We start from the raw sequence: 25508 nt of genomic DNA on the forward strand, positions 1-25508 counted from the left end.
GGCCCGTTTAAGCCCGTTTTATTCGTAGGCCATAATTTTTTAACTCGAACCGTTTATGGTCAATCCGATGGGTTAAACGGGCCAGCCCATTTATCCTTTTATTTTATTTTTTGAAAAATATTTTGACAAAAAATACCACTTTTAGGTCAAAAACCTTTTAAAAAAATATTTTTTTAGTTGATGGGTCGGATTTTCGGGTCGGATTAAGAGAAATATCGGCTAAAAAGTACTTTTTTTGAAAAAAATGTAAAAAAAAAATAAACAGGCCACGCGTTTAACCCGTCATTTTTTTCGGGTTAATCGAGCTCAGCCCGTTTATCCCGAAATTTAAACGGGCTTAATTATAGAGACAAAGCCCGCCCATTTAAATGGGTAAATAAACTGGCCCGATAAATTTAGTCCATTTTGACGGTCCTAATATAAGTAGCTTCCTTTCTTAAATATAATCTCATTCAGTATCATGATGAATTGCTTATACAATTACCAATATTTTTTGTTTCTATTTGTTCTTCACATTCATTTCATAGTCTATTTTTTTATTACAGTGTTCTTTTTTTGCAGAAAGAATTTCAATTGACAATCTTCAAAAATAGGAAAAAGGAAAATATCTTTGCCAATCGGGTACTATACATACACAAACATGGCCACATGGGTCTGATTTATGAATAAGGCCTTCATTTTTAAGGTTTCTTGCATGCATGAGTGAATGCCTATCTAGCATCACAAATGTACTTTGATAAATCGATGATTTGCAATGCAAATAGGTTAATGAAGACATTGTTCATTTAGACTCTATGATTTGGACAACACAGGCTTTATAAAACACCAAGAGGTAGTATAAAGTGCAATCCTATTATGTGTCAATTTACTTAGATTTTTACTCTGTTTTTCATGATATCAAAAAATAACTAGCCCTATAGAAGTGTGCTCTACGAACACTTAATAAGTGATATTCGCCACTAAAATATGATTTGTTGTAGTGTTCATCTATGTCTCCGCTTACGCCCGATTAATTTTAGTGATCCTAACTTCATTGTTTTTTTGCGTTATTTCTAACAGGTCAAGCGAATGTTGATTGCACTTCTCTGTGAATCTGAAATGAAGCTAGCAGATGAGGTGATTGGGGTTTTTTTTTTTAAATAACTACAAAACGACGTCGTTTCACTCATTTTCAATGGCAAGGATGGACGGAAATTAATTTAGGGATTACTATGAGTCCCGGAAGATAATTTCGGAGACGAATTTGAGTAATTATTAATTTCAAGGATCAATTTAAAGTTTGAGTGCAAGTTCAAGGATTATTTTGAGATTTCACTCTTAAAAACCAAACTAGATATTTGACCACATGTATTTTAAAAAAAATATTCTGTTAATTTTAATATTTTTGATATGAAAATGACCTAATTATAGAATTAAAAGTAGTGTAGGAACTTAATTGAAAACAAAAAAAGTATTAGACCGAATTAAAATTTTGGTAAAACTTTAGGAACCAATAAAATAATTAAGCCTAAAATTAATAGTATTAAAAATATTAAGAATTTAATATTACGAAGAAAAAATAATAGAGATTTATATAAGGACTAATTTGATTAATTTTTAAAATTTTAAAAATGAAAATGACTTATATGTATATTTTCAGCGACTAATTATCTTGTGACATGTGACATTAACCTATCATGTCATCATCTAACCTTTTTCCAGAATTTAATGTAAAAATTAATTTATCTAATAAAATAATTATTTAATAATTAAAATTTATTTATAATAATTTTTTGTCTAAAACATTTTTTACAGACTAATTTAATGTATTAATCTAAATTTATTGTTTCGGGCATAATAAATAAGGCAAATAACTAATTACATAACTGGGTATTTTTATGGGCCACTGCAATCTCTGTGTTTTTTTTGGGCCATTGTAATTTGTGTATTAGAACAAAGATTATTGTTTTTGGACATGCATCACTGTTAAAAACCTCACTTTATTATTTAATTCTTCTCATTTTTCAAACCAGCGAACCAGGTATATGTTGAACCAATTTTTTGTCATTTTGAACCAGACCAACCAGTATATTAATAAAAAAAAATCGATTTGACCACATGTTTATCTTAATTAATGATAGAGAGCTATCTTAAATTCTTAATAAAGACGCCTAAACCTTTTTTTTAAGGATATTTTTTAATTAAAATTTTACATATGTAATCGATTAAATCGTATTACATATTTCTGTCATAATTAGATCGAACAAACTAATTAATTTGACTAAAAAATCAATAAACCAAATTTTAAATCGATATAAATTAATATCCTTTTTTTTTTAAAAATGACTATAATACTCTATTATAAAAAATGACTAAAATGCTCATATTATATATATATATATATATATAAAAGAATATTTATTATTTTTTATAACAAAAATATTGTAGTTATTTTTTATAAAAAAAAATATTAATTTAACTTTATTCAAGATTTAATTTATCGATTTTTTAGTTAAATATTCAATTTTGATAAAAATAATATAATTTAATTATTTATATATATTAAATGTTAAGTACTAAAAAATATCTTTAAAAAAAAAAGATATTTTTTTTTATGTATATACTAAGTACAAGGTACGTGTGATCATTCACGTGAGGACATCAAATGAGTCATCATGTGAGTAGCGGCAAACATAAAAAAGGTTAATAAATTCTCAACAGTGGTAAATGAAAAGAAAACTTGTTGAGCAGGAAAGAACCACATTAGAGAAATAAGGTAGAGGAAAAAAGAAACTCACCACGTGTTTTTATGGATAACACTTAAAGAGTATATGGACACCGCGATGTGCCGTCCAAATTACACAATATCAACCAGCAATTTGTATCATAATATGGTGGCTACTAATGAAGAAGGAAGTAAAGTAGAACACGAATCTGGTTATGACAGGCAAAGGGTGCTTAAGCTTCTTGATGAGTCCAAAGCAGGTGTGAAGGGCCTTGTTGATGCCGGTTTGTTTAAGCTTCCAAGGATCTTCATTCATGAAACTCTTAACACATCTTCCTTTGCTACCAATAACAATGCTACTATTCCAGTCATTAACTTGGGATCAATGCATGAGCAAGTTAGCTCACGGCTTGAGATCATTGAGAAGGTGAAAGATGCTTGTGAGAAATGGGGGTTCTTTCAAGTGGTCAACCATGACATTCCACAGTGTGTTTTGGATGAAATGCTTGATGGGATGCGCAGATTTCATGAGTACGTAGGATCCTGAGGTGAAGAGAGAATTCTATTCACGTGATATTTTGAGGAGGTAACTACTCTCATGAAGATGCCAAAAACATCTTCTCATGTTGATTCTTGTTTAAAAAGTGTAACTTATTTATTTAGCAACACTTTAAATAAAGGTAATACTTTTACTTCAAATAAAATCAAGCCCTACAATCTATCATCCAATAGTCAAAATGATATATTTTCACATAATGATAATCATTAAATTTTCATTGGAGTAGCTACCTTTTGAAGATGGTGTATTACAACATCAACTAACATGGATTTGTACACAAGTCCTGCGGTTAATTGGAGGGATACACTCTACATACTAGTAGTTAGTTAAAAAAACAATTCCTTAATAAAAAATCAAGCTCCTTCCACATCTCATTAAGTTGGTCATAATATATGAATAGATTCAACCATTCTTCGGTAAAATAGAATTTACTGTTTTTTTTTACGCTTACATTCATGTAGTTAGAATTCAAATCAGTGAATATAACTCGATGAGGTATTTTATGGATGTGATGAATTATAATCGATTATAACAAAAGACAATCGCACTGAAATATTAAACGAAAAGAAAAAGTTGGAATAAGAAAAAGGGAAAAGCTCAGTATACAAGCGATTAGGGCTTGTAACTATTACAAGTTTATTAACGCCTAATCCACTAAAACGCGTTGCAACTCCTACGTTACTTACACGCGCTATACAAAGATCCCGCGTTTGTATAACTACCAAATTTAAAAGATTTGTTTCCTTCTTTGTTTTCCTTCTTTCCAAATTTCATCGTTCTTCTTCTCGCGCGTCTTCCCATGGTTTTTCGATCGTTCTTTTCTTCTCCTTTCTCATTGGTTTGTTCTTCGTCATTGACGTTAGTTCTTCTCTCTGTAACTCCAGCTTCGTTTTCTTTTTGATTTTCTGGTTTCTGAAATCAAAGTTTGAACTCGTTTTGAAGATAATAGATGATTCAACCTCAGATTGTCAGCTGAATCAGGGCGAAGTGGAGCACAAATAGGAAGGAAAACGAGATTAAGAATCAATTGATTACATGTAGCAAAGAGGAAAAATGAAACCCTCGTAGCAAAGACTCATTTGATAGGAATTGGAATGATTTTCTGCTAAATTTTGGTCTTGTGGACAACAAGTGGCTTTCAGGTAGTGTTGGGTTAAAATCTGCAGCAGAGGTGTAAATTTAATTTTTTATCGGGTGTATTTATAGTCTGTGTTTGGGTGTATTATGCAGATCTCTATGCAGACCGTCATATATGGGTTCCAATCTATTTGGAGTTCTGGATCACCACTCATATTATAGTACCTGTAAATCAGACATTTTGAATACACCAGAGAGAGTTTAATTAATTTTGGTCTTGTGGACAACAAGTGGCTTTCAGGTAGTGTTGGGTTAAAATCTGCAGCAGAGGTGTAAATTTAATTTTTTATCGGGTGTATTTATAGTCTGTGTTTGGGTGTATTATGCAGATCTCTATGCAGACCGTCATATATGGGTTCCAATCTATCTGGATCACCACTTCATATTATAGTACCTATAAATCAGACATTTTGAATACACCAGAGAGAGTTTAATTAATTTTGGTCTTGTGGACAACAAGTGGCTTTCTGGTAGTGTTGGGTTAAAATCTGCAGCAGAGGTGTAAATTTAATTTTTTATCGGGTGTATTTATAGTCTGTGTTTGGGTGTATTATGCAGATCTCTATGCAGACCGTCATATATGGGTTCCAATCTATCTGGTTCACCACTTCATATTATAGTACCTGTAAATCAGACATTTTGAATACACCAGAGAGAGTTTAATTAATTTTGGTCTTGTGGACAACAAGTGGCTTTCAGGTAGTGTTGGGTTAAAATCTGCAGTAGAGGTGTAAATTTAATTTTTTATCGGGTGTATTTGTAGTCTGTGTTTGGGTGTATTATGCAGATCTCTATGCAGACCGTCGTATATGGGTTCCAATCTATCTGGATCACCACTTCATATTATAGTACCTGTAAATCAGACATTTTGAATACACCAGAGAGAGTTTAATTATGAAAAAAAAATTTACTTATAATTGGATCAAATATATTTACACCATGTGTTCAATTTCTTACAAGAGTATATAACAGTTACATTAATCAGTGACAATATCATTAGAATCTATCTGACAAAATGGACTCAATAACAATGAGGATGGCCTGGACAGTCTTATTGCATCACTTCTCCTCGCTCATATTTCTGAATTTCTCACTCAACAGATGGGTTACACACTTTAGGTCCTTGATTTGCTGTAAACAAAGCAAAATTAGAGTTAGATATATTTCTATTATGAAAAACTGATTTGATCGAAGACATATATTTGTTCTTACATTTTTTTCAACTTGGTTTCTGCCTGCCATTTTTTCTGAAATGAAAAATACACCCATAGATATCAGTAAGATACACCCATAGATATGAGTCAGATACACCCATAGATATCAGTCATATATCACTCAAATACACCCAAATGATTACAGAAATACACCCAAAGAATTACAGAAAATACACCCAAACGGTTACAAGAATTCACCCAAACCAAAATTCGTTGAAGTACATCTTATGCATAATTCAGAACTCTTTCTCTTTCTCCTCCTCATCTTCTGCTGCTTATTCTTCTTCAAAAACGATTTTACCATGAAAAATCGAAAAAAAAGAGAAAACAGAGAGAAAAGACGTAAATGAAGAAGAAGAAAAAGAGGAAAACGAGGAAGAAGAACCTGCAGAAACGAAAGAAAAAGAGAAGAAGAAGAGTAAGAGGAAGAAGAACGTGCAGCAAGAAGAAGAAAAAGAATTTTAGAAACCATGAAAATCGAAAAAAAAACGAAGAAGAAGAAGAGGAAGAGGAAGAGGAAGAGGAAGAGGAAGAAGAAGAAGACGAAGACGAAGACGAAGAAGAAGAAGAAGAGAAGAAGAAGAAGAAGACGAAGAGGAACCGTTTGAGTGGGGCGCGTGTAGTTACGCTCCATTCAAAATGAGTTAATGCGCGTGTTAATGAAGTTTGGGCTGATAACTTGTAAAACTTGTACGGCCTTTTTACTTGTATGTGTAGCAGGCCCCTAAGAAAAATCATTAAATTATCAAAAGAATAATATAATAAAATGAGTATATAAAAAATATTATACAAAATTATAAATTGTACTTTAAAAGAATCAATTTCGATGAACGAAGAATACATTCTATGAAGTAATAAAAGAAGAATAATAAATTTAAAGAAAATGAATTGACTCTCAGATCTAGACTCATGTACCACAAAAAATTCTATATATAGGCTTTATTATGTAAATTAGTTATTATTAAAGTATTTTTTTATTATTTATGTTAATTATACATCATATATTTGTTTTGTTAAAATTATATGATTTTATCATATCATTATATCATGATTAAAATAATTATTTTTAGAGTAAAATATCATTTTTGTCCCCAACGTTTGGGGTAAGTCCCAAAGTTGTTCCTAACGTTTCAATCGTCCTATTTAAGTCCCTAACGTTTCAAAATTGACTTAATGTTGTCCTTCCGTTAGAGATTCGTTAACAGAATTGACGGCGGGACAAAATTGAAACAATTTTGAAACGTTAAGGACTTAAATAGGACGAAAACGTTGGGGACAAAAATGATACATAAAAATAATTTTTCATTCAGTTTTATCTTTCAATAATCATAATATTCAATTATTTTTTAATTACATCTAAGTAAATTACACTTAATCATATTATTTTTATTTTAAATAAAATTATTTTTTTATAATTTTAAAGAATTTTGATACATTAGAGACAAAAGATATAATTTATATTTTATTGTATATATATTATCTTTTTCTTTTCCACAAGTTTATATACTGATCATTCTACAAATATTTCATGATAACTAAAAATCTTTAAGAGTAAAATTATAAAAAAAATTAATTTAGTTAGAATGAAAGTAATATGATTAAGTGTAATTTACTTAGATCTGATTAAAAAATAATTGAATATTGTGTATAGTAAAAAATTTATATTATTGAAGGATAAAATTAAAATTTATTTCTATGTATCATTTTTGTCCCCAACGTTTTCGTCCTATTTAAGTCCCTAACGTTTCAAAATCGTCTCAATTTTGTCCTACCGTCAATTCTGTTAACGGATCCCTAACGGCAGGACAACATTGAGTCAATTTTGAAACGTTAGGGACTTAAATAGGACGATTGAAACGTTAGGGACAAATTTGGGACTTACCCCAAACGTTGGGGACAAAAACGATACTTTACTCTTATTTTTTTATCATGAACCGCGACCAACTTCATATCATTATCATACCATATTATTATTATTATTATAAATGGATCACCGTTAAGGTAACAACTTGCCATTAATAAAATCATTGGATAATGAATAAGAATTAGAATTGTATCAATATAATTAAAATCAATATAATTAAAATGATTAAAAATATTTTCGAGTGATAATTAGTTTAATAATGCATTAAATATTGATTTTATATAATTATAATAAAAATATTTTCTTAATTTAGTATAATTATGCATTATAATAAAAATATTTTTATAAAATAAATTTATTTAGAGAAATATAAGTTGGTTATTAATAACTGGTGCCATTATCATATAATTATCATATCATATTATTATTATTATTAAAAATATTTTTGATTGATAATTAATAAGTAGTTTAATAATGTATTAAATATTAATTTTATATAACTATAATAAAGATATTTTCCTAAATTAGTATAATTATGCATTATTACTTAAATGCTAATTATAGTATAATTATAATAAAGATATTTTTATAAAATAAATTTAGAAGAGAAAATAGTGCATTTATTTTGGCGGAAAAATGAATTTATGAGAAATTGACACTTCACTTCCATTAGATAGGAAAAAACTCAGTTTTAGTATATATATATATATATTAATATATATATATATATATATAATATGGTTAGGATTCACATTATTATTATTATTATTATTATTATTATTATTATTATTATTATTATTATTATTATTATTATTGTCCGGCTTCAAATTTTTTTTTTGGTATTGAAACGGGACTAAAGTCCAAAAAAGAGAAAACTAATTACAAATAAGGTGGAGTAAGGTAGTCCCTCTAACATCCTCCAAGAGGGTAGTAACTAAATCAGCAGGATTATTCCAAAACAAAAAATCCTCCTCCAACTGTATACTCATTTTTACCAGGCAATCAGCACTCCTATTACCTTATATATGTATGTACAAAAAAAACTCTCCACTTTCTTCTTTTCATCTCAAAAATTTTTCTTACTAGAGAGTTGGGATATTTTTCATGACATTTCTCTCCATTTACTAGGTTAATGACAGCATTAGAGTCACTCTCCAGAATCACTTGCTTCAACCCCAACTCCCAGGCTAGGTTCAGGCCTTGGACGATCCCCCATAGTTCGGCCTTGAAAGTTGTTCCGCACCTAATGTTGTGAGTAAAGCCCGCCACCCACTTCTTCTCATCATTTCGAATGAGACCGCCACATCCTGCCCTGTCGTTGAGTCCTTGTTGAGTCCCATCAGTGTTAATTTTTGCCCAGCCCATCGAAGGTGGTTCCCACCGAATGTGTGCCTCTCTTCACTTATTCGATTGCCCCTTCAGGTAAGCTTTCTCCATTGCTTGTTTGAATTCTGCTGCTTGTTTGATGATCTCTATATGTGGCTTGTTTGGTCTTCTGTAATTATCATCATGAATTTTTCTATTTCTCTAGTACCATAATCACCAACAAGTAGTGATGAATATGTCTTTCCATTCCATTCCTTGGACTTGCCTGAATTAATTTTTTAAGTTTTTCTCCACCCATTCCCTCCAATTAAGTGCAAAAAATCTAGAAATTTCACTAGTGTTAAGAAGGTTTACCCAAATTGTAGAGGCCTTCGGACAATTCCTCAAGACATGTATCAGCTCCTCTGGAGTTCCTTGACAATGGTTGCAGTCTCCATTTCCTCCAAAAATTATCGCCCTCCTCTGGTTTGTTAGTGTCTTCCATGCATTGCAATTCAGAAAAATATTTTTACTCTTTGGTGACCCTTCCAATCCCACAGATGCATCCACATGTTCCTGGTTGACTTAGTCCAATTGTTCAGCGCCTTATATATTGATGCCACTGAAAAATCACCATCTACAGTGTGTTTCCAACTTCCTCTATCATCTTCTCTGTCCTGAGCAGGAGGTAGCATAGTTGTGATTTTCTGAACAGTGCTCTCCGATAGGTTTCTTCTGAGTTTATCAGTATTCCATCCTCCTCTATTATCTGTCCACTGCCAAATAAGACTATTAATATCTATATCTGGCTCCAGGGCTAACTGGCGCAACACTCCTTCCCCTTCCACCCAATTATCATTCCAAAAATTTGTTGTCAGTCCATTACCAATATGTTGTGTTGTGTTCGCTTGAAGGGTTGGCCACAATTTTAAGAGTTCCTTCCACAAATCAGAATCCCCCTTTCTAGCCTGTATACTATCATCTATATGTCTTCCTTCGCAATATTTGTGCAGCAATACTTTAACCCATAAGAGGTCTGTTCTCTCCTTAATGTACCAGATAATTTTGAGGAGAAACGAGTCATTCATAACTGACAGCTTTCTGAATGCCAGCCCACCCTCATGCTTAAGAAGGCAGAGGGTTTTCCAATTAACGAGGTGCATTCTTCTATGCTCCGAAACATCACCCCAAATAAAGCTGCGTTGCATTTTTTTAACACTGTTGCAAATACCCTTTGAAACTCTCTCATGTTGCATTTGGTAGTATAGCATTGGACTAAGCACAGACTGTGCTAAAGTTATTCGCCCCGCTAAAGAAAGGCATTTACTTTTTCACCCCTTGAGTTTGCTGCTAACTCTTTCCATGACCTTGAACTTCTCTTTTTTGCTCTTACTATTTGTAACAATAGCTCCTAGGTATTTGCCAAGCTCTCTTTCTTCTCTAAAGCCAGTAATGCTTCCAATTTTTCTCCTAGATGGTAGTGTTGTTCCCTTGGAAAAGACTATAGAGGTTTTGTTATTGTTAATCTTTAAGCCTGACGCTTTGCAAAAAATCTCCATGATGTAGTTGATCTTGTGCATTTGTTCTTGGGTAGCTTTTGCAAATAAAAGTAAATCGTATGCGAACATTAGATGAGAGATCTTAGGCCCTTGTCTTCCCACCCTTATCGAATTCCATTCTCCCTGCTGGACATGTTCTTCTATGAGATGTGATAGCTTGTCCATGCAGATCACAAAAAGATAGGGAAAAATAGGATCCCCTTGCCTAATTCCTCTTTTAGGACAACTCCACTGTTTTACTTCCATTCCAAAGGACATTGTAGGTAACCGTGGTGACACATTGCATGATAATATCAGTCATCTTCTCTGGCATTTTAAATTCGTTGAGTCTTTACTTGATGAAATTCCAATTAAACCTGTCATAAGCCTTCTCAAAGTCAACTTTGATGGCCATGAATTACTTTTCTCCTTTCATCTTTCTCATAGAATGCATAATTTCCTTAGCTATAAGGATGTTGTCTTGTATCTTCCTTCCTGGGATGAAGCTTGACTGATGGATTGAAATCCGGTCATTTAAGAGGGGCTTGATTCTTTTCGTTATGATCTTGGCCATAATCTTGTAGCTCACATTACATAGGGCAATAGGTCTGAATTGGTTAATAGTATCAGGACTGTTCAGCTTTGGAATGAGTGCAATCAGGGTTATGTTGGCATGTTTGATGATATCTGGCTCCTTCCAACACATAGTGATAAAGTCGCAAACCTTTCCCTTCATTAAGTCCTCATTATTCTTTTATAACAGCGCTGGAAACCCATCACTTCCTGGGACTCTTAGCGATCTTATGCTAAAAAGCGCTTTCCTAATCTCCGCCTCATCTAGAATTTTGCTCAGATTCCTGCATTCAAAAAGGCTAAAGTTAGGCAGAGAAAATTGTAATAGATTAAAGGGAACAGTCATTACCTCATCTTGGTAGAAATCTTTAAAATGATTAATGACATGATTTCTTAGTTCTTCCTTTTCTTCAATCCATCTTCCGTTGTTGTCTTTAAGTTTTAGGATTCTGTTCTTTCCCCTTCTAATAATGGTTTTAGTATGGTAGAACTTAGTATTCCTATCTCCCTCCACAATCCATTTTTCTCTAGATTTTTGGAGCCAAAAGATTTTCTCTTTGTCTAAAATCCCGTTCAAATCCTTATTGAGTTTCTGTTCAAGTTCATCAAGATAAGGATTCTTTCCATAATCTGCACTTCTCTGAATCCCCGCAATCCGGTTTAAGATTCTTCTCTTTATTCTAAAAATATTTTCAAAGCAGTTCTTATTCCACTCAGTCAGATCGTTTCTCATATTATCAAGAGTGTTCAAGAGTGGATTATTGTTCACCCAACTATCTTCCAAGCATTGCCTGAAATCTGGGTGAGATGCCCACATAGCCTCAAATCTGAATGGTCTATCTCTCCTACTATTGAGGTCGTTGGCCATCTTAATAAGAAGAGGATGGTGATCCGAATTAGTTCTAGCAAGGATCTCAACTTTGGCTTCGCTAAATCTAGTTCTCCAAGATGAGTTAGATAGAGTTCTGTCGAGCCTCTTGAAAACTCTATCCAGTCCCTCCCACTTAGGTCCTCGCCAAGTGTATCTAGATCCCACGAAACCTAGATCAATAAGTCCACAACTATTAATCCAATTGACAAATAAATTACAGGTACTTCTGCCCGTTGCTGACCCTCCTTTTTTTTCAGTAGTGTCCTTTATTTCATTGAAGTCTCCTGCTATGAGCCAATCCCCTTCCATTGAGTTTGCAATATTCCTAAGCTTTATCCATACATTTCTCCTAATCTGACTATGAGGGCTGGCATAGACGGCCGTAAAATACTATTCTCTGACATTGGGCTCTTGAACTTTGACATGTATATATTGGTCATGGTTCTCTATGGCATTGATATAAAGGTCATCCCTATTCTAGCAGACTCATATGCTTCCCACAAATCCTTGTGCTTCTTCTACGATGTGATATTTGAAGCCAAGTTGTTGTATAACTGTAGTAGTAGTACTTCCACTGCATTTAGTCTCAAGCAGAACAATTAAGTCTGGCCTATGATGTCTATACATGTTCTTGAAAGTTTCTCCTGAAAGCATTACCTGCTGCTCCCCTGACATTTCAAATTAAGCAATTCATTAAACAAAAAAGGAAAATGAAAAAACCAACAACCAAAATAAACCATAAAAAAACTCAGCCAAGCAGAACCGAGAAAAAAGCTTAGTCCATATTCATATCAGTGTCATTTGTGGCACTGATTTGTGGTGTCGTGAAGTCTATTCCTTCCACAAGCTTCTGCACAGGGTCCATGCCTCCCTCTTCTGTCTCCATTTCACTTGGCATAAAGTCAGGTGGTCTGCCCTTGTTGTGTGGGTCTTGAATTGAGGATTCAATGCATTCCTCCATGATGGTAAGAGCTGTATTTTCTTCCACCATCCAATTTTTCTCATAGTGGCATTCTCCTTTTCATTTTTTGATTTGTTGAGGTTCTTCTATGGTTGTTGTATCTTTGGTGCTTTTTGTTAGGATCCTTGCTCTTGGTTCTGTTGGTGTTGGTATGCTTTGATTTTGGTTTGAATTTGTGTTGTCTGTCACCACCTCTTTTCCTTTTTTATTTGCTGTTATGGTTCTTGCTCCTTTAGATGAATCATTTTTTGCTCTTTCTTTGCCTCTACTTTTACCAATGGTCTCCTTTTCTTTGTTGTTGTTGCTGTCTTTTTCCTTTTGTTGCTCTAGTTCTTCATATGATGTTTCCTCTATTTGTAGAACAATGAATCTTGATCTGTTATTTGATTCTATTTCTTGTCCCCTTGCTTTACTCGTCTCTGCTTCATTTTGGTTAACACCATCCTTTAGGATCTTCTTTTCCCTTTTGGGCTTTTGGACCACCATCCATTCCCCAAACCTATCATGTGCATCTGTTGCAATTTGCTTCTCCTTTGCAGTATCCTCCTTTTTTTTTGCTTCCTTCTCCCTGGCGATTTTCTTGATTCATTTCTTCAGGCATTTCATTACTTACTCCCTTATTAGTATTGCTTTGAGCCCCATTTTCATTGGTTAATTCCTTTTTATTTGGACAATTTTTTTTATCATGGTCCACCTTCCCGCAGCTGAAACATATTTGATAGATGCCTTCATATTCCACTCTATATTCCCTCCCATTAATGAGATATCTTCCTAGAAGAGGCTTTGTCAAATCCACTTCTACACAGAGTCTAGCAAGTAGCAAATTTTTCCTGCACAATTTAGCTGTGTTGTTATCTACCTTTACCGTCCTTCTAACAAGGTTTTCAATTTGTCTTAAAATGCTTCTATCATATAGTTCAATCGGAAGTCTAGGTAGCCTTATCCATGCCGTCACTTTGTCAATTGTTGCTAGTTGGGGGTTAAAGTTAGGTTCCCATAATCTCACGGTAAGATAATGGTCATAGACCTTCCAAGGCCCTCTAGTAATGCATGGTCGAAGTCCTCACTTGCATACAGCTTAACAAGATATATAGTACTCTTCTCCCAAGTCAATCACTTCAATACCCCCTTTTTTACTCCACGTAGCTTCTAGTCTTCGTTTCATTGCAGCATACCCCACTTTCTTTCCTAGTAATTTTACTATGAGAGTATTCCACCAAATCTTCCATAATCTTCTTTCACTGACTTTATCAATGACAATATTGAAAAGCCCATTTTCAATTTTTTCTACTCTGACATCTGTGTTCTGATTGTATGCGTTTTCATTAGTTTCTTTGATCATTTCTTCATCTTCTGCATCCTTCTCTATTAGGTCTTCCTCCAGAAATTTCTTTCTTGGGCCCTCTCTTACTATTTGAGCGAAAGATCTCCCTTTCCATTGTGTTTCTTTTTGGCCATGTTGTTCATGCATCCACTCCTCATCTCTTGGCACAAGGATTTGGTCTCCCGTAAATCCTTCTGCTTTTGTTCTGATTTTTTTAACATTCTTCTGTAACAGGCCTTGCTCTTCCAGGACTGAGTGATCCTCTTGGACTGTTCCGCAGGGTCGTCGGTGGTATTTATGATTGCTGGTTGAAGTTGGAAGTTCACTTGTACGAAAAGAATAGGTGCAAACGGTCGAGAGCTATTATCATTATTATTTGTCCGGCTTCACATTATTCTGGTAAGTTATAATACAACAAATTAAAATCGTTCGCATTATTCCTATGGTCAATGAAAAAAAATATATTACGGGTCCACAAACAGACGAACGTTAATAAAAGAAAATAAACAAGATCCCTTTTTTCCAAAGTCCAAACTCATATTCAACCAGGCCCATAAGCAACAGTTATTCCTACCTCATAGTATTCACGTAACGGATATTCTATGGCCTCGTGCACAGTGCGGCTCACTAGTTGAGCCATTCCACGCCTATATCTGGCTAACTGTGATATTTTTGTTTCTCATTGACAACAATCATGAATCTCAATTATCACAGAAATTATGTGTCAAGCTGAATCTACATTTACGAAATATCTTTATTTTTCTATAGATTAATCTGTTTACCGTATAATTGACCATTACATGTACTGATATACACTTCTTATTGACCACGTTAGTTCTAACACAGAGAGGACAAATTCAATGTTCTCCTTATGTTTTTAGAATAAATAATTTTAAGATATATTATTTAAGTTTTTAAATTAAACAACTTTAAAATTTGATCCTTATTAATTCTCAAAAGAAATAATTCTAATATAAAACAAATATTAAACCAAGCATACCTATAATGGGATCTATTCACTCGATATCTAACTCGAGAAACTTAGAAATATAATCATTAATAATTATTACTCATATTCTCTTATATGTGCTCTATTTCAATAAAGTTTTTATGGCTTAGTTAAATCACCTGTTATTCTTGCTTTTTTTTGGGTCAAGAAATGACATACGTGTTATTCGATCAGTGGTCCATAACTCATTAGATTGGATTTATAAGTATTAAAAATGCCATCCATTTTGTAAAAAAAATATCTGTAACTGTTACTGATGTATCATCAAATACAACTAAAATGTAAGCCGTTTTTACTTATTCCCAGTAAAATATCAATACCAATTCCTGCAAGACAAATATAAAAGTTTATAAACTCAAATGTTATCAGTCCCAGTCTCAGCTGGAAGTTGAATTTGGTGTAGCTTGATTAAGAGGCAATATCATCAACACTTGGTCTAGGACTCCGCTGCTTATCAGTGTTTATAAACTCAAATGTAACTATGATATGTTGCTGATTGCTGGAAACTTTTTTTTTTTTGGACTTTATCAGTGTTAGAAACTTAAAAATATACTACTTCCATTTACATCTTGGTCTTTACCCAACACATTAAAATAAACCCAGCTAACACAATTAGATTTATAAAACTGATTTTTGTTTCTTAACACAAAAACCAGACTGTCATCTGACATGATCCAAGTCTAACCCAGTTTTATTTAAGATTGAAAGGTCCAATCTCCAAAAACAAAACTTTATAGTGGCCCAAATATGGTTTTGTCTGGAAATTTTTTGTTTATTATTATTATTATTATTATTATTTTGGTATTGTCTAGAAGTATTTGATTTTCCATTTCAACATTTTTGGAGCTATTATAGTTTTATTTTCAAAAATCAATATTAATTGATGTCGTAAAAACAGAGGCAGAGCGTATGTTTGCAGCTTTAGAAAGCCACGCTCAAACTTATGATCTATTAATATCAATCAATAGCATTATGGTAATAATATATATGCTTATTCAGGAAACATTTTTTTTAAAATATACATATAATGGCTGCGTCTCTGGTGCCCGTGGCTATGGTGGCTAACGGTGACTATGAGTTGACTCTTCAATCAGATGGTGACAAATGGAGTGTTCTTTAGTGTGGTTAAGTTCTCTACGAAAACATTCGACAAGGACAAGGACCGCAACAGAGGACCGAGGACTTCAATGGTAACAGCAGCGACATAGCACACACAGGAATGAATTGAACCACGTCGGCGGGAGGGAGTCAAGTCACCATGGATGCACCACCAATGGTCTGCTCCCGCATGAAGATCCGTTAAGAGGGAGCTAGAGATCAAAATGTGTTATAGTATTGGAGGGGTTACCGTTTGGATTCCGGGTCGGGGTGTTCAGGTTACGATTGGTTTCTAGTCTGGGTCGGGTTTGGCCAAGGCCTTGTCCAGAAAAAAAAACAAAAGAAGTGTTGCGGGTAACTATGGTTGAACGGTTGAGGTTGAGGGTGTAACAGTGAGAAAATGAAGGGAAAAAAATCCCTTTTTGTTTACGTGTAAAGAAATAATTGTAGCAACTAGCATAGGCATCATAGCCACAGCAAATTTGTGGCCACCACATATCGCACCATAATATATATATAGTATAACTATAATATAATGAAAACAAGACCAGTGCTTAATATCATTCAGATGCAGGTGCATAATGCTTAATATCTATCCGTGTAACTTAAAATGGTAAAGAGCTGAATTTCCATCAAGTGCTTTGTCATAAAAGTATGCTCTGTAATCCTGCAATAATGTTTCCCCATAAAGAGAGAAGGATTATGGGAGCATAGATTATTGTTGATGGAGACTGTAGAGTGATCATGAGTGATGAACATTGCTATTTCTAACAAGTATACTACTCTGGACCACATACATTAATCTCTAAGTAGCCTTAGAAATGTGAATATGATATGTTGATACAGCAAGTGTTTGAGCCCTATATTATGTTCTCTAAAACCATATTTTGTGATATCATATTTTATCTTTGCAACAAAAAATGATAAAGAGCAGAATTGCCACCAAGTCCCTTGTTATAGTAATAAGCATTAAAATCTTGTAATGATGTATCCCTATAGAGAGGGGGGTTATCTTGTGAAAGTAACTCCTTGATGGAACCATATATTCTTTGTGATGGGTAGTTATCAAGAGTGAAGAAGCATGCAAGATGCAACTGATACTCTAGGTCCTCTATGGTTTGCCACAACACGATGCTCCACGCTTTTGAAATTTTCATTAGATATCAACTGCAAATGGTACCATAAATTAAGATTATTACAGGATATATGATTTTGCTCTAGTTACATTATAAATTATGCGTCTATTGGAAAGGATTCACATGCCATAAACGGTAGTCCAGTGCATAAACATCCTGTCAAAAAGGTGTAATGTAGGCGGCTTAACTTAATAACAGTATCGATGGCTGATTCCACGAAAGATTCACGCGTCATATAGAGAACAAACAATTGAGATTTAAAATGATCAAATATAGGGTTGAAATGAAATATCATGTCTCTATAAAAACTGAAAGATTTTAATAGATTAGAAAAATATTGGACTCACTTGTAGCATATCTCCAATGTTAACTACCAAAGCAGCATGAACAGGGGGAACATTGATCCACTGATTTTGCCACAAAACTTGTAGGCCACCAATGTGATCTTGGAGCAGAATTGTGAGAAAGCCAGGATCTGAGTGTTTGGTAGTGCCAAGAGTGAGTTCAGGCTGAGGACATGGTGGATAATAGTGACACAGAATTGAATGCCCTTTTGCACAATCTATGCTTTCAAGATATTCAGGGTTCAGTCCAAGTGCTTCTGATAACAATCCAAATAAAAGGCTCCCCAATACCTTTATCTGCCTTGAGTACTCCATTATTGCATCCCTGCAAATCAGTTTTATTTCATGGCTAAACTATACAGCATAAGTACCCAAAATTTTGGTTCCCTCTAAATCAAATCACATTTTCCTAAATCATATTAGTTCACATCCCACAACTAGGGCTGGAAGTGAGTCAAGCCAGCTCATGAGCCAGCTCGAGCTCGACTCGTTAACAGCTCCATAAGCTAAGCTCGTGAGCTTGTGAGCCAAGCTTGAGCCTGAAATTGAGCTCATAAATTAAATGAGTCGAGCTTGAGCTTGGATAAGCTCAGCTCATTAGCTCGTGAGCTAGCTCGATTATATATATATTATAACAATCTTAATTATTTAATATTTATATTTATTTTTTACATATAATTTTAATATAGGACATAAATAAAAAATTTATAATTTATTGATAGATAAACAATATACAAAATTGATCTTTTCAAATATTTTTAAAAATATATAAGTTATAATTTATTGATATAAAATTATAAATTATGTATCTATGTTTCTCTTATTTGAGCCAGCTCGTGAGCTCGAGCCAGCTCGTGAGCTTTTGGTGAGCCGAGCTTGAGCTTAAAAAATAAGCTCGATTGTTAATGAGTCGAGCCGTGAGCCAAGCTCAATTTTCGTGAGCCGAGCTTGAGCTTGGCCTAGCTCGGCTAAGCTCGGCTCACTTCCAGCCCTACCCACAACTTTCTACTTATATCCTCCCTTGGTTCCTTACAATATCTCTGTGCTTGGCAGACCAAAAACTAATCCGTTGTGAATCAGAACTCTGATCTATTATTGGCTAATGAGTAGCAGCATACACAATGCGTAATTCGAACCCGACTGGTGAGCTTTCCAGTCAACCAACTCAACTTAGTGAGATGTCATTTGATAATTAACTATGGCTGCATATAAGAGCCCATCCGACCAAAGTGTCGCTATAGCCAAGGTAGCAAGACATTATAATCTTCTAGTCAAGTATACGCAATTCGAGTATCGAGAATAAAAATAGTTTCCATAAGTAAATACATAATCTTGATAAATTAATTGCAAAATGTTATTCTGAATATCAAAGTTATATTACGAACCTACAAACCAAAGGCAATTCCTGAGGATGAAGAGGATCAGGACCCATAACACACAACAGTGTGTCTCTCCAATTAGCATACCTCGTTCGATACAAATCAAAGTTGCTACCATACTTCATCTTCTTCATCTTATCCCTCGTGTAATACTCTCCCTTCACATCCTGTAGCAACTCGTGGAACTCACGCGCCGCAGTCAGCGTTTCTTCCAGCACCTTCAATGGCACCCCATGATTCACCACTTGGAACAGCCCCACCGTCTCCGCCGCCTCTCGGACGGCGGCAACCACTTTGGAACGGTCTCCGGAGACACCCTTGAGGTCGATGACTGGAATCGTGAACTGGGACGGAGTCTGGTTGTCGACGGCGAGTTCTTCCGGAGGGCGGATGAAGATTTGTGGGAGTTTGGTGATGCCGGAGTCAACGAGGCCCTTGACGCCAGCTTTGGATTCATCGAAGGACTTCAGTTGCTGGAGACGATTGTAAGATGTTGAAACTCCGCCGGTGCCGGCGACAGACATTGTTGGAGAGTGCAAAATGCTTCTAATCTTAAAAGATTTTATTTTCTGACAAAATAGCTTTTGAGAAGAGATGATATTTTGGACTTCTAAAATAATTTCAATGTCATAAAATTAACCATTTTGTTTGGTCATGTAAAAAAGAAAATCATTAAATTTAAGGGTTTGTTATGGGGTTTAAAAGATGTCTAATTGTTAAAATAGGTTAAATAATTAATTTTAAATTTAAAAATATAAAAATTAAAAAATAGTGAATAGTCATTATTCTAGTGGTAGTAAAATTTCATAATTTTAGCCACGACAACTCATCTTTCAACTAAATATGACCCAAATTCTCCTTTGTATGTCAAAATTTAACATACATAATTTTATTTATGTCCCAAGTTAGGAGCTATTTATGAGTATGAAGTATTGATCTAAGTGGGATTCCATGCCATAATTAACCCATTAACTTAAAATGGGAAAGAGCTGAATTGCCATGGTCGCGCAGGCCCTTGCTATCATAGTAAGCAATGAAGTCTTTGAGTGATGTATCCCTATACACTGGAGGGTTATCCTCGGACAAGAGTTCCTTGATGGGGCCATACATTCTTCTCGTTTGGTGAAGATGAAGAGTGAAAAAGCATGCCACTGATACTCTTGGCCCTACATGATTTGCAAGTACACGGTGCTCCACACTCTTGAATTTGTCGTTGGACATTAGCTGTAGTATGTATCATATTATAGAAACATATAAATTAAAATCTAGTAGTACTAGTCTAATCATGCATTTTCAACTCAATTTAAAAGAATTGGACTTACTTGTAGCAAATCTCCAATGTTGACTACTATAGCTCCATGAAGAGGAGGCACATCAATCCAACCATTTTGGGTCAAAACTTGGAGGCCACCAATGTGATCTTGAAGCAGAAGAGTTAGAAAATCGGGATCAGAGTGTCTGGTAGTTCCCATGGTGAGTTCTGGCTCAGGACATGGTGGATAAAATGGTACAAAATTGAGTGCCCTTTTGCACAATCGAAGCTTGCAAGATGCTCAGGCTTAAGTCCAAGTGCTTCTGAAAGCAATTCAAATAACACCTTCCCCAAACCCTTCACTTGCCTTGAATATTCCATTGTCACTTCCCTGCAAATTAAACTAGGTAGTTATGTACTCTGAACTAAGATTAATGTTACGTAACTAATTTTTTTAACCAACATCAGCTAATTAACGTTTTTAAATCATTTTATTTATAAATTTTAAATTATAAATTTAAATATTAAATTTCTTAAGGTTAACTAAGTAAAAGTTAGTTTATAACCATGGAAACAAAAAAAAAAGTTAGTTTACCAACTTTTGAGTGAATTAATTACTAATTACCTACCTGCATGGGTGAGGCAGTTCTTGAGGATCAAGGGGTTCAGGGTCCATAACACAGAACAGTGTGTCTCTCCAATTAGCATACTTTGATTGATACAAATCAAAGTTGCTAACATACTTCACTTTCTTCATCATCTCCCTTGTGTAGTACTCTCTTTTCACCTCCTGTGCCAGCTCGTGAAACTCACGCGCCGCTGTCAGCGTCTCTTCCAGAAGCTTCACAGGGATCCCGTGATTCACCACCTAAAAAAACCCCACCGTCTCCGCCGCATGTCTTACGCCGGCCATTACACCGGCGCGGTCTCCGGAGATATCCTTGAGGTCGATGACTGGGATCCTGAACTGGGTCGGTTTTGGTTCTCCCGGAGACGGGTCTCCGGCGGTAAGCTCTTCCGGGGGGCGAATGAAGATTTGTGGGAGTTTGGTGATGCCGGAGTCAACGAGCCCTTTGACTCCGGCTCTGGATTCATCAAAAACCTCCAATTGTCTCAAGCGGTCGGTGATTGCGGGATTTCCGGCCCCGGCGACATTCATTGTGGTTGTGACACTGTGACAATGATGAGTGTTATAAGATTGACCTTTCTCTCTCTCTGGTCTCTTCATCAAGTAACAAATTTTTTTGAGTATATACCATTTTGGTCCTCAAAGAATTTTAAACCAGACATTTTAGTCTTTAACTAAAATTAATTACTCGATTGGTCCCTACCAATTAATTCCGTCAGTCACTTAGGTCCTTGGCTCCGTCAACTCTAACGGAAAACAAAATGGTCCCTGAAAACTTTAACATGGGACAAAATGATCCCTGACAACTCTAACAAGGGACAAAATGATCTCTGACCCCTTTATTTGAAAACGACACTGTTCTTCCCCAATTTTTATCATATCTCGCATAATCCTAACATTCATACTCTCCTTCTTCACCTTCACAGTCTTCTTTTCCATCGTTTCCTTCCTCCTCTTTAACTCCAAAATTAAGCCATCGTGTAATTGTCACACGTGTCGCACCTACCTCAACATGTCATGGACCGCACACTTCCTAAATCTTTGTGACTTGTACATCTACCTTCTCTGCACTTCACCCACCAAAAGCATCCACTTCCACGTCTTTGATAACATCACCCATTAGGACATTATGAGAAGATTCTCCTTCGACATCATATGCAAATTCTCATTTGAAATAGACACTAAGTGCTTCATTTCTTCTTTCCCGGAGTCCAAGTTGGCAGACAGTTTCGACCTTGCATCCAAGCTATTACAACGAGCAATGTCCCTGTTGCCGCTCATATGGAAACTGAAGCGATTACTGAACATTGGTTCGGAAAAGAAGCTGAAGGAAGCGATCGGAGTGGTGGACAATGTGGTCATGAAGATGTTAGGGCAGAGGAGGAGGGAGATGATAACGATGATAACAAGTCTTAACAAATCAGACTTGCTGTCTAGATTCATGGGATCCATTGAAGACTACAACTAGTTGAGAGACATAGGCATTAATTTCCTGAGTATGAATTGGTTGCGAACAAGTTGAGATTTTTTTTTCTTGTGAACATTAAATTTATAGAGTGTTCATTGTATAGTTTGAAGTTACAGTGTTAGACTGTTAGTGTTATGTAAGATATGATGAAAATTGGGAGAGAACAGTGTCGTTTCCGAATAGAGGAGATAAGGGGCCATTTTGTCTCCTGTTAGAGTTGTCAGGGACTATTTTGTCCTCCGTTAAAATTAACAGAATAAAGAACTTAAGTAACTGACAGAGTTAATTGTTAGGGACCAATCGAGTAATTAATTTTAGTTGGAGACTAAAGTGTCCAGTCTAAAATTCTTTGAGGACCAAAATGGGTATATACTCAATTTTTTTTATATTGGCATATCGCACGTGCTAATGCTGTCCAAGGTTGTTATTAGTCTCACCTCTCACGTGATGTAAGCTGTTGGTAAATTTAAAATAGTGGTAAATGAAAAGAAAACTTGTTGAGAAGCAGAGAACCACATTTAGAGAGATAAGGTAAGTAGAGGAAAAAGAAACTGACCATGTGTTTTTATGGATAACAGTCATAACACTTAAAGAGTATTTGGACACCGCAATGTGCCGTCCAAATTACACAATATCAACCAGCAATTTGTATCATAACATGGTGGCTACTAATGAAGAAGGAAGTAAAGTAGAACACGAATCTGGTTATGACAGGCAAAGGGTGCTTAAGCTTCTTGATGAGTCCAAAGCAGGTGTGAAGGGCCTTGTTGATGCCGGTTTGTCTAAGCTTCCAAGGATCTTCATTCATGAAAATCTTAACACATCTTCCTCTGCTACCAATAACAATGTTACTATTCCAGTCATTAACTTGGGATCAATGCATGAACAAGTTAGCTCACGGATTGAGATCATTGAGAAGGTGAAAGATGCTTGTGAGTAGTGGGGGTTCTTTCAAGTGGTGAACCATGACATTCCAGTGTGTTTTGGATGAAATGCTTGATGAAATGCTTGGATGAGCAGGATCCTGAGGTGAAGAGAGAATTCTATTTACGTGATATTTCGAGGATGGTGTATTACAACACCAACATGGATTTGTACACAAGTCCTGCGGTTAATTGGAGGGATACACTCTCTTGTGTATTGGCTCCAAGGCCTCTTCATCCTCTCCAACTCCCTTCAATCTGCAGGTACATATGGTTTCTACTTTCTACTTTCTATTTGTAGAAAGAACAGTACAGAACTCCATCATGCTAGTGGTTCCAACGACATACTAGTAGTTAGTTAATGTAAACCTTAAGAGATAGAGAAAAATCAAATGAAAGAGTGAGAGCTAATCTTTGTAGAAAGTGAATTGTCATTCAGACCTTTTGTAAGTGTATAAAGAGTTACATTGCAGAGTTATATATATACACTTGTACTAAGCAAAGCTAAGCCAACCTAACTGCTATAACTACTTAAGTTTTTATAAATTATAACTTATTACAGACCCTACACATTCAAGAACTTATTTTCAAGAACTTAAAAGACTCATAAGCTGAACTATACATTAACAGTTAATTTTAGTTCATGATATGAATTTTATTAGTTATTACTTATTAGGAGTGACTAATTTTAGTAACTGATTTTTTGTGTAGACATAATAATAATAATATTGTTTTACACACTACTTTATGGTAATGTGAATTATGTGTCGACATTTTTAACAGCTGATCACAAACAATGAGTTTGTGTGCTCGAAGCACAGAGTATTGGCTCAAAAAATAGGTCTGCGAGTTTCGGTTGCATGCCTTTTTAGACAGCATCTTGAACCTGAGACTTCAAAAGTATATGGACCAATAAGGGAGTTGGTGACAGAAGAAAATCCTGCAATGTACAAAGATATCACAGTGAAGGAGTTTGTTACGCACTATTATGCAAAAGGACTTAATGGTGTCTCTGCATTAGAACACTTCAAGCTATAATAATAATACATACACACAATTGAGAGTTTCAGCATTTCCTCAAATTGAGTACGAAATAAGAACTCTGAAATCCCTGAAGTTGTGTTCATGTCTTCATGATATAGAAAACTATTAAGTTATGTAACAGGCTACTTTTTTTTTTCTTGTTTGGGTACAATTGTGACTTATTACTTAATTTATGCCTAATTTTAGATGCGTTTGTGTTCATTTTTTTTTTGGTATTATTTTATTTGATTTGGAATCTGAGAGATTAATATAATTTGGATGTACTATAAAATTAACCTTGAGAGTTAAATGAAAGCATTATTTAGTCACCAAAAAAATTGAAAGCATTATTTTACTCTGTAAAGTGATGAGAATCCTAGTAGTAGTATACTCATTTAGGCAATTGTCTCTGATCTATTTTTATTTCTTCTTTATAGTACTTGCACAACTAAATTCAGATTTATCATTAATTAAAATGCTAAATTATAAATAGTGTTAATATTATGAGTTTTATTTTACATGAATTTCGAATGTATTAATAAATTAATTAATGTAAAATCTTATAATTTTTTTTTATGCAGGTGATGCGAAGGTGTGTATGTAATTGGTAATGTGGAGACATAATAAAGGGAAAGAGAATGAAAAGTGTTAATGCGGAAGTGCTCGCCTGACTGATAGCCTAAGGTTGCTAAAGCGGGAATGTCTGCCTAACTGATAGCATATTGCTTAATTGAATGGGCCTTTGTGCCAAATTGCTAATGTAAGAATGTTCGTCTAACTGATAGCCTGTTTCTACCATAATGCCAAGATATCCTCATTGACATACCTATGATGATACTTGTTCCTGACTGTCACGGTAAAAAAACCAAATTCGGGTTCGCCCCGAGTAACGTCAAGTTGCAGGTAGACAATCGACGCGTAAACTCATGACCTACTTAGGACAAACATGCATCATATTATTTGCGTATTTACATTTGGATGTGTTTTGCTTGTTGTATTTTCTCTGTGACTGTGCTAGTTGTCTTATTCTGCCTTGCTTGTGTATTCAATTGGATCTCTGGTACTATTAGTTTACGTATTAAAGTATTTAAGAATTATTGTTGTAAATGAGTTTTGTTTTAAGTTCAGAAATTTTAATGAAAGCAATTTAATTTTCTAAAGTAAACTTAAAAAGTATTTTCAAAGGCTTGAGAAAAGA

The 25508-nt window shown here is 34.6% G+C and overlaps 1 protein-coding gene, 2 long non-coding RNA genes and 2 pseudogenes across 4 annotated transcripts; 3 read left to right on the top strand and 2 right to left on the bottom strand.

Annotated features, from left to right (window-relative positions):
- The first annotated feature begins 2810 nt into the window (after nt 1-2810).
- LOC140179455 (deacetoxyvindoline 4-hydroxylase-like) lies at nt 2811-3251 on the top strand. The gene has a single exon (XM_072218353.1). It carries the CDS (start codon nt 2811-2813, stop codon nt 3249-3251), a length of 441 nt encoding a protein of 146 aa, XP_072074454.1.
- A 5128-nt stretch (nt 3252-8379) lies between these two features.
- LOC112751737 (uncharacterized) lies at nt 8380-16724 on the top strand. Of its 2 annotated transcripts, XR_003176485.3 has the most exons (4): nt 8380-8505; nt 8607-8900; nt 14285-14449; nt 16059-16724. It is a non-coding gene; the product is annotated as an uncharacterized lncRNA (long non-coding RNA). The 2 variants fall into 2 exon arrangements; XR_003176484.3 differs by lacking the exon at nt 8380-8505 and having other exon boundaries at nt 8520-8900.
- A 197-nt stretch (nt 16725-16921) lies between these two features.
- Nucleotides 16922-19670, bottom strand: LOC112751736 (1-aminocyclopropane-1-carboxylate oxidase homolog 1-like; annotated as a pseudogene).
- Nucleotides 19671-19801: 131 nt separating this feature from the next.
- LOC112747284 (1-aminocyclopropane-1-carboxylate oxidase homolog 1-like) lies at nt 19802-21441 on the bottom strand (annotated as a pseudogene).
- Nucleotides 21442-22879: 1438 nt separating this feature from the next.
- LOC112751739 (uncharacterized) lies at nt 22880-24532 on the top strand. The gene is made up of 2 exons (XR_003176486.2): nt 22880-23551; nt 24071-24532. It is a non-coding gene; the product is annotated as an uncharacterized lncRNA (long non-coding RNA).
- Nucleotides 24533-25508: the final 976 nt, after the last annotated feature.

Source organism: Arachis hypogaea, chromosome 15 (genome assembly GCF_003086295.3).
Source record: "Arachis hypogaea cultivar Tifrunner chromosome 15, arahy.Tifrunner.gnm2.J5K5, whole genome shotgun sequence".
Lineage (NCBI taxonomy): Eukaryota > Viridiplantae > Streptophyta > Magnoliopsida > Fabales > Fabaceae > Arachis > Arachis hypogaea.